Source organism: Phyllobates terribilis, unplaced genomic scaffold (assembly GCF_046119375.1).
Source record: "Phyllobates terribilis strain yellow unplaced genomic scaffold, ASM4611937v1 Scaffold_2__4_contigs__length_985480577, whole genome shotgun sequence".
NCBI classification, from domain to species: domain Eukaryota; kingdom Metazoa; phylum Chordata; class Amphibia; order Anura; family Dendrobatidae; genus Phyllobates; species Phyllobates terribilis.
Genome location: NW_027362762.1, coordinates 25,578,453 through 25,595,962, shown reverse-complemented (window position 1 = coordinate 25,595,962; position 17,510 = coordinate 25,578,453). Strand labels below are relative to the sequence as shown.

At 50.7% G+C, this 17,510-nt stretch overlaps 1 protein-coding gene across 4 annotated transcripts in view; it reads right to left on the bottom strand.

Moving 5' to 3' along the window:
* Window positions 1-2,882: 2,882 nt before the first annotated feature.
* Window positions 2,883-17,510, bottom strand: part of LOC141190223 (transient receptor potential cation channel subfamily M member 2-like) — a 399,780-nt gene continuing 385,152 nt past the window's right edge. For 2 of the 4 annotated variants that reach the window (XM_073661205.1, XM_073661206.1), the window contains exon 34: window positions 2,885-3,606. In XM_073661205.1, coding sequence (XP_073517306.1) covers window positions 3,481-3,606 — 126 coding nt within the window. In that variant the 3' untranslated portion in view covers window positions 2,885-3,480. Of the gene's footprint in view, window positions 3,607-17,510 lie in introns of all 4 variants that reach the window. The other 2 variants (XM_073661208.1, XM_073661207.1) reach the window with 2 other exon arrangements.

Genomic DNA, 17,510 nt, shown 5'->3' with positions numbered 1-17,510 from the left:
CCCATTGGGTGCTGGTCACCTGGGCTCGGGTGTCAGAGGGAGTATATAAGGTGGGCATCATCTGAGATCAGGGTCTGTCTGTTCAGAGAGGAGCTCAGCCAGGGAGGGCTGACAGGGAGCTGTGGCTCAGTCTGGGCCCAGCTCCAGAGCCAGGCCTGAAGTGGAGGCCTGAGGCAGAGAGAGAGAGAGAGAAGAAGAAGGAGGAACAGAAACACCAGGAAAGGCCCAGAGACGCAAGAAAAGAGGGAACCCTGAGATCCCACGAGTTAACGGGTGAAGGGTTGGCAGAACAGGGTACCGGATCCCAAACTGGTGGAGGCCAATTATCCTCAGCCAGGAACCGGAGGTCGTGGTCAAGTCTTGGCGCGACCCCTCACCATATGCACCAGGAAGGCATACCACGTATAGGGTCAGGGAAGCCGGGAAAGATTTCGCCACCAGAAGGCCCGAGGGAGCCGGACAAAGGTGGGTCCCTGGTGGGGACGGCCAGTAGGAAGGAAGAGAGGGGAGCTCTGGACCACGCTCTGGAATTGCCTGGGAGTTGGCCGAGTCCCTGACCTGGTGGACGCAGCATGGCTCGGGTGGTCCTTACTGCGCACAAGTGACCTGATAAAGAACTGTGAGTAAAGCATTGAAAACTGCAGCTGCACGTCTCACTGATTCCTTGTCGCACCAGCACCACTAGCACTGGGACACCCGCACCATCACTCCCCTCATCTTCTCCACAATAGCTGCCCTGAGGCAATACTCCTCCCGTGGGGAGTCATCCCATTCTCAGCTGCACAAACAACACCAGCCTCAGCGGTCTGCCCTGCAGCGGCGGTTTCATAACCGCAATCCACGGGTGGCATAGTCGAACTCTATAACATCTTAATGCCGAGCACTGCCACTTAGTTTGACACCCTGGGCACGGACCGGGTCACCGCCACGAGGACTACTACCCCTATCTGATCCGGCTCCGGGTATTCCCCGCGTGCGCAACGCAGCACAACATGGCCCAGGGGGCGCGTCAGGTAACCCTCGATCCAGCATACCGCTGCACGACCAGCTCTACCCTCACCTACTGTATCCCCACCCATCCCTTGTAGATTGTTTGTGCGCCCTCGCGGGCAGGGTCCTCTCACCTCTTGTACCAGTCGGTGACCCCTTTTGACGTGTAAAGCGCTACGGAATAAATGTCGCTGTAATTGTAATAATAATTAAAGTACTTGTACTCTGGGTCAATTGCTGGCACTTTCTAGGTGTCTAACCCTAATTTGATGTGTTTTGGCAGTTTTTGGCCGGTTTTAAGGTGTTGTGTATGCATTTTTTTTGTCCCCCCGTTGAATTCTATGGCGTTCGGTAACGTTCGACAATCATTCGACGAATAAATCTGCGAATATCGCAAATTCGGCGATAGTAATCGAATATTAAAACATTCTAGTAATCACAGCACCTCTCAGATCCCGTCTAGTAATCACTGCACCTCTCAGACCCCGTCTAGTAATCACCGCACTCCTCAGATCCTGTCTAGTAATCACTGCACCTCTCAGACTCCGTCTAATAATCACTGCACCTTTCAAACTCCGTCTTATAATCACCGCACCCTTCAGACCCCGTCTAGTAATCACAGCACCCCGCAGACTCTGTCTAGCAATCACTGCACCTCCTAGACCCCATCTAGTAATCACCGCACCCCTTAGACCCCGTCTAGTAATCACTGCATCCCTCAGACCTCATCTAGTAATCACTGCACCTCTCAGACCCCGTCTAGTAATCACTGCACCTCTCAGACCCAGTCTAGTAATCACCGCACCTCTCAGACCCCGTCTAGTAATTACCGCACCTCTCAGACCCCGTCTAGTAATCACCGCACCTCTCAGGCCCGTCTAGTAATTACCGCACCTCTCAGACCCCGTCTAGTAATTACCGCACCTTCCAGACCCTATCTAGTAATTACCGCACCTCCCAGACCCCATCTAGTAATGACAGCACCTCCCAGACCCCATCTAGTAATGACAGCACCTCCCAGACCCCATCTAGTAATCACCGCACCCCTCAGACCCCGTCTAGTAATCACTGCACCTCCCAGACCCCATCTAGTAATCACCGCATCTCTCAGACCCCGTCTAGTAATCACTGCACCCCTCAGACTCTGTCTTGTAATCATCGCACCTCTCAAACCGTCTAGTAATCACTGCACCACCCAGACCCCGTCTAGTAATCACTGCACCTCTCAGACCCAGTCTAGTAATCACTGCACCTCTCAGACCCAGTCTAGTAATCACCGCACCTCTCAGACCCCGTCTAGTAATTACCGCACCTCTCAGACCCCGTCTAGTAATCACCGCACCTCTCAGACCCCGTCTAGTAATTACCGCACCTCTCAGACCCCGTCTAGTAATTACCGCACCTCTCAGACCCCGTCTAGTAATTACCGCACCTCCCAGACCCCATCTAGTAATGACAGCACCTCCCAGATCCCATCTAGTAATGACAGCACCTCCCAGACCCCGTCTAGTAATCACCGCACCCCTCAGACCCCGTCTAGTAATCACTGCACCCCTCAGACCCCGTCTAGTAATCACCGCACCCCTCTGACCCTGTCTAGCAATCACCACACCCCTCAGGCCCCGTCTAGTAATCACTGCACCCCTCAGACCCCGTCTAGTAATAACTGCACCACCCAGACCCCGTCTAGTAATCACCGCACCCCTCAGACCCCGTCTAGTAATAACTGCACCCCTCAGACCCCGTCTAGCAAACACCACATTAGCCTGTGGAACCACGAGCAGAGCATGTACAGATACAAGTCACCACATATAAGAGCACCTCGCCATTCACCCCAAAACATGCACTGTAATGCCATAAAAGACTAACACAAGTTATTTCACATTTATTTGGGAACCCCAAGAGAAACCCATGCAGTGATTAGTCCGTAATGTTCTGTCCATGTGTGAACTGCCAGAGACCCATGTGGGCCGCAGGGTAGAGTAATACAGGATGACCTGTCTCTGGTGGGAGGTGACGTCCTCTATCACTTGATACAGGGCAGAGGTAACATTCAAGGGTGTAGCTCTAGGGGTTACAGAGGTAGCACATGCAGGCGGCCTTGGCATCTTAGGGGGGCAAGGGTCCTTCTGCCACCATTATTGGATTTGGGTTATATATTGTGGCCTAATGTTTTGCTGGTGACTTCACATGTGGACACTTTATAATACCAGGAAAATTGGAGGTTGTTGAGTAGTGGTTTCATCCCGTTAGTAGTGACCAATCTGGAGTGATACGTTATCCAGCAGGTTCTGTCTCTGTGCACCAGTGACAGCTGCAGGTTAGCGCCGGTGCGGTCACTGCGGCTCCATGTGGAGGTCGGTTCTGACAGACATAGCAAGTCTTGCTCTGCTTCTCGTTGTACATTGAGCTTGTTCCTATAAGTTTCCTATAAGTGCAGGTTTGGTTCGGCTGTGGCCCCTTGTGTTCGGCTTGTGGCCTTTCTGGTGCTCAGTAGTGTGCTCCATGGTGCTCCGCCGTCCTCTGGAGGATTTCCTTCTCGTTGGCGTAGAGGGGAATCTTATGGTCCAGGAGCTGCCAGCGAAGCGACACTTCAGAATCGGATTCTTTCAGGTTCTACAAGGATACGAAAACCATAGAAATGATCCAGAACACAAGACCCGAGGCTGATAACAGAGAGAAACAAGCACTACAAACATTTCTCACAAAATCTCTGACTTCTCTGCCATTTCAAGTGCAGCTTTCCACACAATCTCGTTATACTACCGAAACCATAGTCCCATAAATATGATAGGGAACTCCCAATAGACAGATCCTACAGAAAAATGGAGTGATTACCCCCAAAAATCCATCATCAAACCAACATCAGCCATTGTAAAGATGCAAGGATACAAAAGGTCAATGTTTATTACAAATATCAAAGGGAAAAAATATCACAATGAATGGACAATATATTCAGTTGAATCAATAATTTAAACTAGTAGGTCTGTGGTGAGGACACAAAGGAAAGGACATCACCAAGGACAATGATGTATATAATATGGATATAAGGGGAGGAGAGGTGTATGCACACTCATAGTGGTTAGTGAGACTGCGAAACAATTCCCTATTCCATGTGGCCACGAGATGGCGCTAGAGTCAGGATACGACATTCATATGGCGACCCTATCACAGTATTCCGTAGGGTAAAAGCATCCAGGTCTGCTAACCGCTATGGTGGAAAGAAACTGAAACTAAACAAGAATGGCCCATCAGTGAGGGAGGAGAAGAGAGAACAACATCTAGAGAACGGCTGTGGTCAAAGAACAGAGTTAACTTATTCCAGACTTCACCTAAGGACTATGTGAGGGTTAATGATGGCGGAGGTTAGGGTCACCTTTCTTAGGGTGACTGCTCTCTAGAACTAGTTGTAGCAAAACACTGAGACAACCGACTTTGCCCCGAGCCTTGTCCGTCTCGTTGTTTCTGAGTTTTTCTATTTACATTACATTTCTTTCATAATTGTATTGGTCATTGATCCATTAATTTTATTGGTGAATGGCCTGATCAGTGATTGATGTGATCATTGATCTGTGTGATTGGTATGATTGGTTTGATCAATGATCAGTGGTCATACATGTGATGGGTGTGATTGGTGTGTTTGGAGTGATCATTGATTGATGTGATTGTGACAGCACAGCGTCAATCTAGCCACTTGTGCGGGGGTGAATTATTCTTAATTATGCCAGATGTACTATTCTTTTGTTCAGTAGGTCAAGGGACATGAGACATTATTTCAGGCAAGACTGTACGTTGACCTTATACGTTGTCCCATGGGAAGGTCAGCACTCGGACATCCCTCTGGCACGTGTGAAGTTGTACTGGGGGACCGATCACGGAGAGGACGAAGTGGGGCTCATGGACAGCTTCCCCACACCTGTTATCTTGGGGAGCGTCCTAGGACAAGTGCTGTCCAGTCAGTTTGTCCAGGCACATGGCAGCAAAGCACCCGACTAAGTGGGCCAAACCTCAGGATCCAGCAACAGTGTCTGTGGGTCACACCACTGCTTCTTCCACTGTTGTGCGTGCGTCCATGGCGCATGCAAAGATGCCTCCCACCCTGCACCTGTCATTGAGGCACGTGTCCCACAACATTAGCAGTGCCCTCAACAATGCAGTTACCGGGAAAGTCCACCTAACCACGGACACATGGACAAGTGCCTGTGGGCAGGGACTTTACATCTCGCTGATGGCACACTGGGTTAACATAGTGGAAGCCGGGACCCAGTCGGACCTTGGGGCGGAAGACGTCCTCCCGACGCCGAGGATTGCGGACCCTAGGTCAATCAGGGTTGCCCCCACATTCTACAATGCATGCACCTCCTCCTCCTCCTCCTCCTCTTCAGCCTCCAGCTCCGTAATGACATCAGTCACAAGCTGGAAGCACTGCAGCACTGCCTCGGCCAAGCGGCAACAGGATGTGCTGAAGCTAATATGCTTAGCTGACAAACCACACAATGTTGAAGAGTTGTGGACAGCTCTGAAAGAGCAGGCTGATTTGTGGCTGACACTGCTGACCCTACAGCCAGGCATGGTTGTGTGTGACAATGGCTGGAACCTGGTGGCGGCTCTGAGGCGAGGCGAGCTCACACACGTACCATGCCTGCCCCATGTGCTTAACCTCATGGTTCAGCGGTTTCTCAAAAACTACCTGGATCATCTTGTCAAAGTATGCCGCCTATGTGCCCATTTTAGAAAGTCAGCTACAGCTTCCGCCGCCCTTGCCGTGTTTAAGCAGCATTTGCAGCTTTCGGCTCACCGACTGGTGTGTGAGGTCCCCATGCGTTGGAACTCTACATTGCAGATGTTGGGAAGGATTTCTGAGCAGAAGAGAGCAGTTGTTGAGTACCAGCATCAACAAGGCAGTCGGTATTCAGTTCAGACTCCACACATGAGACCTCAGGATTGGACATGGATGTCAGACATATGTACCATCCTCCAAAACTTTGAGGACTCCACCAAGATGGTGAGCGGCAATGACGCCATAATTAGCGTCACCATCCCGCTTCTCTGTCTACTGAAATGCTCTCTGTTCACAATTAAAGAGGATGCATTGCAGGCGGAGCATGATGAGATGGAGCAAGGAACCATACAGGGTGATTACACACAGCCCAGCCTTATCTCATCCGAACGTGGATTGTGTGACCATGAGGAAGAGGAGGAATAGGAGCTATAGACAGTACTACTTGCACAACTGTCATACCGTCTGTTCAGCATGGATGGCCTGAGGACAGGGAGGAGGAGGAAGAGGAGGAGAGCATGGTCAGTCGTCCTCTTGGTGCGGACACTTCTAGACCCACGCTACAAGGAGAACTTTCTATCTCTTATTCCTGCACAGGATAGGCCTAATAAAATGGGGCAGTACGAGAAGGCCCTTGTTGCGGAATTATTAAAAAAAATTCCCATCTGAAAACGCTGGCGGCAGAGGACACAGTTTGTTGGACAACCAAGGAGTACAGGCAAGAGAGACACAAATGCAATCGAGCAGAGGCAGAGGATCACTGTCAAAGTTCTGGGACCGTTTTCTCAGCCCCTCCCATCGCACAGGCCCTGAGGCGCAGGGTACTCTCCCAAGGAGGGAAGAGTGGCGGAAGATGCTGAGGGAGTACGTTGCCGACCGTACCATCGTCCTCCATGATTCCTCTGTGCCTTATTATCATTGGGTATCCAAGCTGGACACGTGGCATGAACTGGCTCTCTACGCCTTGGAGGTCCTGGTCTGCCCTGCCGCTAGAATTTTGTCAGAGCATGATTTTCGTGCCGCTGGTGAAATTATAACCAATAGGCACATCCGCCTGTCTACTGAAAATGCTGACAGACTGACTCTTATAAAAATTAACAAGAGCTGGATTGGGCCAGACTTCTCAACACCCCCGAATGAGAGCAGCGTAACATAAACTCAAATACAGTGGGTTTTTTTTGGGAGGTCTAACTCTATTCCCATGTACCTCTTTCTTTACACCCAGACATCGGTATACGCTTCCTCATTTTGTCTATTTGCTCTTGTCCTACTCCTTCTCCGCATCCTCCACCACCATATCACCACCATATGTACCATATCAACATATCTACGTCTCTTGCAAGAGGCATTGGAGTTCCTCCAAATTTTTGGCAGCCATTGCTTCACTGCATAGGCAAACAGTATGGGAGACCCACTTCCTAATAATGGGAACATTGTTTTCAGGACGCCCTCTGACCTCTACGTCTCTCGCAAGGGGAATTGGAGTGCCTCCAAATTTTTGACAGCCATTGCAGTCACTGCATAGGCAAACAGTATGGGAAGACGCTCTCCTTTATAATGGGAATATGTCATTAATGAGACCCACCTCTATGTGTCTTTAAATTGTTAGTGTGGTTTTTCTTCAATTTTGGCAGCCGTTGCACTCACTGCATACCCTATAACTGTATAGCAGACCCTCTCCTTTCTAATGGGTACATGTCATTACTGTGGCCCAGCTCTATGTGTCTTTAAATTGTTAATGGGGTTTTTCCCAAATTTTGGCAGCCCTTGCAGTCACAGAATGGGCATTACTACTATAGGAGACCTGCTCCTTTATAATGGGAAATTTTTTTTTACTGAGACCCTCCTCTATGTCTCTTCAAAGGAGTATTTGGCTGCGTCCAAATTTTTGGCAGCCCTTGCAGTCACTGGATACGCAATAACAGTATAGGAGACCCACTTGTTAATAATGGGCACAACAAAGCATAGCCGACTGATGGCTCTCTAACAATAGCAATGGCCGACTGCTGGCCCTATAAAACTAGTAAGGACTGCCTGATGGCCCTATAAACATAGGGTTTGTGACTTTCAGAGTCCCTCCATCATAAATGAAACAGGATGTGTCTGATGATGTGTCACACACCACATGGCCAGTTAAGGTTGTAAAATGTTAAAATGACATTTCCCGATGAATGCATTTGTCTTGGTTGAAAGCAATGCAAAAGTGCAAAAACGCATCAAAAACGCTACATGTGAACATAGCCCAAGGTGTGAGGAACATTTTTGTTTTTAGTTATTTATTTTGCCTTATATACAAGTCATTACCCTGGAAAGGATGTTCCTTAACATATTTCACAGGAAAATCCATTTTCGTCTTGTTTTTGTATGTTTTATTGTGAGTCTGTAAAAGTGGCGTAATACTCTGACAATGTTGTTGACAGCAGTGACCTGGGAGTCAGAAATGCTTCCAGGGGTCTTCCCCATGCTGTTCCCTTGTCTTTGAGCACTGTTCCCATCAATTTGGGCAATTTTTAGGCCCTTTGCAGACCGCCGGAAAAATGCTCGAGTTTCCTATAGACTTATATTGGGCTCGTTACTTGGTTCGAGCACCCGAGCATTATGATTTGATCGATCCGAACAACGAGTACCCGAGCATTTTAGTGCTCGCTCATCACTACTTATGAGGAAAGGGAGGTCACCAACTTAGCAGTTTATTGTCCCCCCTTTAGATGACTCACATATGGACCAGATCCAGGACTTATTGGTGGAATTCAAAAGGGGAATGGGGATAACAGATGTCCTGTTGGGGAAGCGGCTTGGTCCATTACAGAAGCAGCAGTTAACAAACCTGCTAGGAACATATTGACCCCTGTTCACGAGCAAGTTGGCCTGGTCAAACACCCCTGGTCCAGCATCATGTCAAGACAGGGGTAGCCACTCCACATAGACAACCCACCTACTGGGTGACACCTCCAGTGTTGGCAATGATGAAGTCCAAGATTGATGACATGTTGAATGTAGGGATCATATCGTTCCTTCCCATAACCCATGGGTTTCCAGTGTTGTGTTGGTGCCCAAGAAAGACAAGAGTACTTGCTTTTGTGTGGACTACGACTCAATGAAGTCATCATTACAGATGCGTACCCCATGCTCAGGTGGATGAATTACTGGACAGATTAGGAGGATCTTGGTTCATATCTACCATCGATCTGAGCAAGTGATACTGTGAGATCCCACTCACAAAAGACGCCCAAGGGAAGACCGCTTTCATCACCACTTTTGTCTGTATGAGTTTACCAGCATGCCATTTGGGATTGCGAAGATCTGAGGTCGTGGGATGTAAATAATCTCTTAGGTAGGTTAACAATGCAACAATATTTCATTCCTTACATCAAGGTTTTACAACCACTCCAGGTAAATGGCCAAAATACAATTGTCTCAGTCCCCTCCACGGGGTCGGTAATTCCACTGCCTTTGTACCAGGCAATACTCACTGTCTCCCAACTTTTGGTTGGCCCACAGGTTTCATATCTTCAGCCAGTATAGTCTGTATTCACATTCCACGATCCTCCAGTTGACAAATAAAACAATGGACGCACAGGTATCCAGTAGCAATAGTCTTTTAAGACAGTTTAAATCTAAACGACAGATCTCACAATTGTAGCACGTTTATCTAGCCCAGTCAGTACTGATCTCCAAAACTCCATAGACTATCCATTCATCCCTGGGCTACAAGACATCATCTCGGTCCTACCCTTTGACCACATTCCACACAACTCCTGACTAAACACGTGACTTCTTTTTCTCCTTCACTGGGATCAGCCACCTCAAAGCTAAGTGTGCATTATTGGAGGTATTTTTCTCAGGCCGAACTCATCAACCTGGGACTGCATGTGCGACTCCCTGGGGTGACAGCTCCACTGGATCTACTTTCTCCATCTACACAATAGGCGCAGTGGCTGAGAGAACAATGGATTAAGGCCCCTGAGATATGGTCACTGAATGGAAGCATTGATTCCTGAGGCTGAACTGACAGGAAACAAATCACTAATAAAACACAACAATAAGATCAATGGCACCGGTGCTCCTTGCTGGAAAAAGTCTGATAGTCTTTCATCCCTCCTCACAGGGATGAACAACACCCCGGCTACCTTTCAAAGGATGGTGGACCAGTTATTAGAGGCATGTCAGGGGTATGCCCAAGCCTATCTGAATGACATCACTATCTTCAGCGACATCTTCAGCACGTGTCCCAGGTGCTGCAGAGGGTAACCAAAGACCAGCTCACCATCCGACCCGACAAATGCCAGATGGGGATGGCCGAGGTGCTATACCTGGAACATAGGGTCGGAAGTGGGTGCATTCGTCCCAAACCTGCAGAAGCAACTACACAGTAACCTCGCCTAGTCAACCAAAAACAAGTCAGTGCATTCTTAGCGACCGCAAATTATTATCGAAAGTTTATGCCCAATTAGAGTTCAGTAACAAGGCGTCTCACTGACTTCACTACTAAAAAGTATGCCCGAAACCTAATCTGGACCTCAGAATGCAGGTCCGCATTCCTCCATTTGAAAACCCAGTTAGCCTAGAACCCAGTGCTGACTGCTCCTAACTTCTGCCGACGGTTCATTGTCCCAACAGACACATCGGATATCAGACTGGAGGCTGTACTCAGCCAAGTAGGAGCTGATGGTCAGGAACATCCAATAGCCTATCTCTCCTGGAAGCTGTTGGACCAAGAGAGGGCACACGCCACAATAGAAAAAAAATGCCTAGCAATAGTCAGCGCCCTGAAAAAATTGGCAAAATCAGACTGCCGAGGACAATGGGCATTTACTCAGATGGCGTCTGGCCTTACAGTCTTATAATTTTTAGGTCTCGCATAAAAAGGACAGAAATCATAGAAATACAGATGTACTGTCCTGACAAGAGGAGAAGAATGATTAGAAGCCTATCACATCTGGCAGTCCCAACAACAGAGACCAGGATCCAGCAGTCTCTGGGACTAATTAAGAAGGGGGAGGAATGTGATGACACCGCGTCAATCTGGCCACTTGTGCGGAGGTAATTATTCTTAATTATACCAGACATACTGTTCCTTTGTTCAGTAAGACAAGGGACATAAGCCGTTGTTTCATGTGAGACTGTCCATTGACCCTTAATGCATGTTAATTTGTGGAATTTGTGGAATGCTTGTGTGGCACCCCAGGGGTCTGGTTTCCACAGTAACAGCAATGTTATGTCTGAGAGCAGGTGGGAGGTCTCTTGGTCAGGGATCCGATGCATGCCACACCTCCTGCCCAGTCCTGGGAGGGGAAGAACTTCCCCTATATAAACCTAGGGCTGAGTCAGGGTTAGTGAGTAGAGAAGAAGTAGAGACAGAGAAGAGAAGCAGATATAGGAAAAGAACATCAGGAGCTCTGTGGGAGCAGTGCTATAAGGAGTCAGGGGCTGGCAGCTGCAGAGCTCGCCCTGACTGGGAAGCTATCACCGGACCCGGAGTCCGAGGCTGTGGGGACTAACTCCTACCCAGCAGCAGAAACCGACCGGCAGGGGATTTCAGGTCCTCTGGCCAAGAAACCCGAAGGCACGGTCACACGCGTGGGACCAGCACCGCCGTCGTGGAGCGGACGCCACTAGAAGGCCCCGAGTCACCGGCCATACGGGTGAGCATCACACGGGACACTCAGGGACGTGGGCTACTTATACCCGCCTCTAGCAAGGTAGCCAGAAGAGTACAGTCAGTTTGGGAGGCCTACAACTCCGCCTGGCCAGGGGAGATCCCATCTGCTCAAGGACTGACCAGGCCCCGATCGCTAGCCAGTACTCCGGGAGGGTCTATCTTTATCACCAGTAAAGACCCTGAACTACACCGCATCGTCTCTGAGTGATTCCTGCTCCCCCATCATCCACGTCGGCTGCCCTGAGGCCATACCCCTCCCGTTGGGGGTGATACTATCACGCTGCACAATCCTACCACCGGCCTCAGCGGTCTGCCCTGCAGCGGCAGCTCCTTCGCTGCATTCAACGGGTGGCGTAGTCGTCCAACACCTACTGCTAATACAACGCCACTTAGTCTGACTCCCTGGGCACGGACCGGGTCACCGCCACGAGACTACTACCCCCATCTGATCCGGATCCGGGTAAGCTCCTGCATGCGCAACGCTGTGCGACACAGGCCCAGGGGTGCGTCAACTTTTGGCGTAGTCGGCAGGATCTCGTGCCCGCAACCACCGGGTACTGCGTGCCTGAAAAAGACTGTTCAAACTTACCAGTGGTGAAGATTCCCGCCATCCGTGGAGGTTTCCCGCCATCCGGCGCCATCTTCTACCTTCTTCCCGCCATCCGCGAAGTTTTCCCGCCATCCGGCGCCATCTTCTGCCTTCTTCCCGCCATCCGTGGAGTTTTCCCGCCGTTGGACGCCATCTTGAAGACGCCGCGCGGGAAGAAGAGGGGCGTGGACTCCGAAAGCGCGCGAGAACGGAAGCCCCGCCTCACGTCCGGACGTTGCGTAAGGTCCTGGAAGGAGCCCAGCAGACGCCGACGTCACAGGAGCGCGACGGAAGGTCCTCAACCCTGACGATCCACTGCGGAGCCGCGGCCTACGGAAGAGGATCATCGCAAGGTAGGCCACGGTCCACTAGGGGGGAGGAAGATGTCGGATACGGAGGAGAGCTTCACTGCCTCAACCCCCGCCAGCGCCACCGCTGCTGCAGTCATGCCTTTCACCATGCCCTATATCCCGGGAGCGGCCTGGCTACCCCAGTACTCAGGGGAGTCACATACCCTGCATGACTTTAGAGAAAAGCTGGATAGCCTCTTCCAGGTGTATCCCCTCACAGAAGAGCAAAAAGTGAGCATCCTGGTGGCCCAATTAACCGGGGCAGCCCAAAGGGAGGTAAAGTCCTGGCCACCTGGGGGGAGGACTGTTGCAGGGATACTAACCCGGCTGAGGGACACCTTTGATACCCGCACCTCAGCCGAGATCAAGCTTGGATTCTACGGGTGCAAGCAGCGAGCACACGAGAGTATAAGGGACTATGCCCTGAACCTACAAGAGGCCCTGAGAGCTATTAAGCAGACCGACCCTGACGGCGTGGGAGACGAGGACAGGCTGTTGACTGAACAATTTATAGAGGGTTTATATTGCAATGCCCACCGAACCCAGTTGCGGGCAATGGCCTTACAGGACCCTCATCTGGGATTTGCACAGTTCAAGGACAGAGCCATCCGGGTGCTCCGAGAACCGGCACCAGGTGGCGTTGTGACCCACAGACGCCCCACTACCACTTACCACCAGGAGGCGGCGCCCTTGTCGGCAGGGCCTGTGGGAGCTGATGCGCAGGCTTTGAACAATGACCCGGCTCCAGACCTGCACCATCAGGTCCAAGAGCTAGCTAAAAGCGTTGCCGCGCTAACCCGAACTGTGCAGTCTTTACAGGTTTCCACTCCAGGGAAGATCCAGCTGGCATCCGGACCGGAGGACATCCCGTGGCGTCGACCAAGGAGGACCCCACCGGCCAGAGGAAGACCCAGCGACCGATACAACGAGGACGGACAACCCATCTGCCGCCGCTGCAATCAACCCGGACATATGGCAAGGTACTGTCCTTTAAACTGGCACAACCTGAGGTAGAGGGCCAAACCCCAGGAAAAAGATCATCAGGCCCATCGAACTGGCGCGACAAATATGTGGGAGGACGTCCAGTCTTGCCTGTGGTACTGGATGGCATCCCTATGAGTGCCCTACTGGACACCGGGTCACAGGTTACCACTATCCCGTACGTGCTCTTCAAGCAGTACTGGAATGACTCGGATATCACCCGCTACCCTGACGACGATTTGAGTATCATCGCCAGCAATGGTCAGCCCGTGCCACAGATTGGATTTAAAGAGGTGACCATTAAAATCGGTAGAGTTGAACTGGCGGCACAGGGACTGATCATTGTAGACATTGACAAGCACGAGAGTCACCCAAAGATAACTCTAGGAACTAATGTAATTGAAAATTGTCTTGCAGAAGTGATTTTCCTTTTACAGCAGGTTGCCAAGAACGCCAGCTCCGGCCAGCAGCGAGTGCTCCAGAAAGAGATCCGGGCACTGATGCGACGGCAACAGATAGAACTCTCCGGTGGTGAGATTGGTAGCGTAAGAATGTGTGACCCTTTCCCTATTGCCATGCCCCCAAAAAGTGAAATGATGATTTGGTGCCGGGCAGCTATTGGTCTGAGAGGTAGAGATTACCAGGCAGTGGTAGAACCAGTTTACTCAGACAGTAGGCCCACCATTTTGACAGCACGGGGGGTGGTCAATGTACGCCATGGGAGGGTGCCCGTTCGCATAATAAATATCGGGAAGAGGGAAGTGTACCTGCCCCGGTATGCCACGCTAGCCAAATTGTATACCATCAATCAAAATTCCATACAGTCCGTAGAACCCTTGCCTCCATCTTCCCCGGAGGAAAGTAACGGCTCTAAGGAAACAATGGAGGACTGGTGTCAGCAACTACATTTGGGTACTGACTCCACTCCCTCACACCAGAGACAGGGAGTCAATCGGGTGGTTCAAGAGTACGAGAGAGTGTTTAGTAAACACCCGTTAGACTTCGGGCGAGTCAAGGGGGTAGAACACCACATCCCCACGGGAGACCATCTTCCCATAAAAGAGAGGTATCGACCCGTACCCCCTGCACACTACCAACACGCCAAGGGGATGCTTAGGGACATGAAGGAGGCTGGGGTGATCAGGGATAGCTGTAGCCCCTGGGCAGCTCCACTAGTCTTAGTCAAAAAGAAAGACAACACCATGAGGATGTGTGTAGATTACCGGAAAATCAACCGTATCACACACAAGGATGCGTACCCCTTACCAAGGATAGAGGAGTCTTTGGCTGCTTTAAGATCTGCTAACTTCTTCTCTACCTTGGATCTCACTAGCGGGTACTGGCAGGTTCCTGTAGCAGAGGCGGACCGGGAGAAGACCGCATTCACCACCCCGATGGGACTTAGCGAGTTTACCTGCATGCCGTTCGGACTCTGTAACGCACCAGGAACCTTTCAACGATTAATGGAGTGCTGTCTGGGCCACAGAAACTTCGAGACGGTCCTGTTGTACCTGGACGATGTCATCGTATATTCCAAGACTTATGAGGACCACCTGAAACACCTGGCGGAAGTGTTCGAAGCTTTGGCAAACTACGGCCTAAAGGTAAAACCCTCCAAGTGTCACCTCCTACAACCAAAGGTGCAGTACCTGGGACACGTGGTGAGCGCTGACGGAGTGGCTCCCGACCCTGATAAGATCACCGCAATTAAGGAATGGCCAAGTCCCTCCAGTGTAAAGGAAGTGCGGCAGTTCCTCGGGTTGGTAGGCTATTACCGCAGATTCATCCCCGGTTTCACCAAAAAGGCAGCTCCTATGCAGGACCTCCTGATAGGCCAGTCCCGGAAGGCCAAGAACCAGAAGCCGCCCTTCAAATGGGAGAAGTTAGAAGAAGAGTCCTTCCGCCAGCTGAAGATGGCCCTCACGGGGGATGAAATCCTGGCGTACCCTGATTACAGCCAGCCCTTTATCCTCTACACCGACGCAAGTAACATCGGGCTAGGAGCCGTACTGTCCCAGATCCAGCAGGGGAAAGAACGAGTAATCGCTTACGCCAGTCGAAAACTGCGACCCACCGAAAGAAACCCTGAGAATTACAGCTCATTTAAGCTAGAGTTCCTGGCAGTGGTGTGGGCAGTCACCGAACGCTTTAAGCACTACCTCGCTTCTTCCCGGTTCACCGTGTACACGGATAACAACCCGTTGACACACCTGGACACGGCAAGACTCGGTGCCCTAGAGCAGAGATGGATGGCCCGTCTGTCCAACTACGAGTTCACAATCAAATACCGGGCAGGACGCTCCAATACCAACGCGGACGCCCTGTCCAGGATGCCAAACCTACCGGACGTAGGAGAAGATCCAGAGGGACTGGAAGAAGTCGAACTCCCCGCGTTCCACCGTCATGGGACTATCCAGTATTCCCATCGGGTAAGGAGTAAGCAAGCCGCTACGTTTAACCCCTTGCCTCACTACAACTGGGAGGAAACGCAAGACAGTGACCCTGCCGTCCGACTGGTGAAGGAGATGCTGACTCGGCCAGAGGCTCGCCTTGACCCAGACGCTCCGGAGGAAGCCAAACAACTGTGGGCTGAGAAGAGTCGACTGTTCCTTTACAAGGGGAAGTTGTGCCGCAGAATGGTTAACTCCCAGACGCATGAACTAATCTGGCAAGTAGTGGTGCCACGAAGAGACGCAGCCATGGTGATGGAGGCATACCACGACGGGGCTGGACACTTCGGATGGAAGAAGCTGGAGTTCCTGCTGCGCGGGCGGTTCCACTGGGTAGGCATGAGGGGAACCATCGAGAGGTGGTGCAGAGACTGTGGCCCGTGCAACCTAAGAAGGAAGGACCGTGCCAGCCAGAAGACCCCCCTTCAGTCCATCGTCACCAAGCAGCCGTTGGAACTGGTAGCCTTGGATCATGTAAAACTGACCCCAAGCAGAAGTGGCTACGTCTACGCGTTAACCATTGTGGATCATTACTCCCGGTTCTTGGTTGTCGTCCCCGTTAAGGACTTAACAGCTCAAACAGCAGCTAGAGCCTTCCAGCAGCACTTCTGCCATCCACACGGGTACCCGGACCAAGTGCTGACGGACCAGGGACCTGCCTTTGAAGCGGAGGTCTTCCAGGAATTCTGCAATCTGTATGGCTGCCGGAAGATAAGGACGACACCCTATCATCCGCAAACTAATGGACTTTGTGAGAAAATGAACCAGGTGGTAATGGATCTTCTGAAAACGTTGCCCCTGGAAGAACGCTGTTAGAACCTTGCTCTTAGTTTTTTTTTCCTTTGCTGGTCACATGACCTTGTTGGCCTATTTAATCCTGCTCCGCCCTTCTGGCTTTGCTGGACTTCATTGTATATCTACTTTCTAGCTAGCCTGTGCTCTGTGTCTTGCTCTGTTAGTTTGCTTGGTCTACTGACCTCTATGTTCTATATATTTTGTTTGTTCGTCTGTCTGCTACTATTTCTGTTAGGAGGTGTCCCATATTCCTCCCAGTCCTTAGTACTTGTAGGGATTCCTCCCCCACATCTATAGGTCTCCGTACAGACTAGCTTAGGACTTTAGCAGGTCTGATCGCAGGATCAGGTTCCCTGTTACATCGTAGGGATTAAGCTGAGTTCTATCGTAGGGACAGATCTCCTCTCTTTCCTTAGCTCTGGTAGCAGAACATAACAGTAAGTCCAGCCAGCAAATTCTCTAAGGAAAGATTTTTCTGTTCCATCATGGTGTCGGTTCAGGATTTGGTTCATCGCCTGCAGGGACTCTCTCTGGAGGTGGCCGAGCTCCGTCAGCACGTGAGTAACTGTTCTGGAGCACATTTCTTGGAGCCTAAGGTATGTTTGCCGGATTTATTTTTTGGTGAACACCGAGAATTTTTTTCATTCAAAAATGCTTGCTTATTGTATTTTCGTTTGAGACCTAAGTCCTCTGGGGATGAATCCCAGCGCGTAGGGTTCATAATGTCACTTTTGCGCAAAGAGCCTCAGGAGTGGGCCTTTTCTTTGCAACCTAGTGATACATGCTTCAGATCAGTGGATAGTTTTTTTTCTGCTTTGGGACTATTATATGATGATCCTGACCGTGTCGCATCAGCTGAGACTGAGTTGAGACGTTTAAAACAAGGATCAGGTAATGTGGAAAAATATTGTAC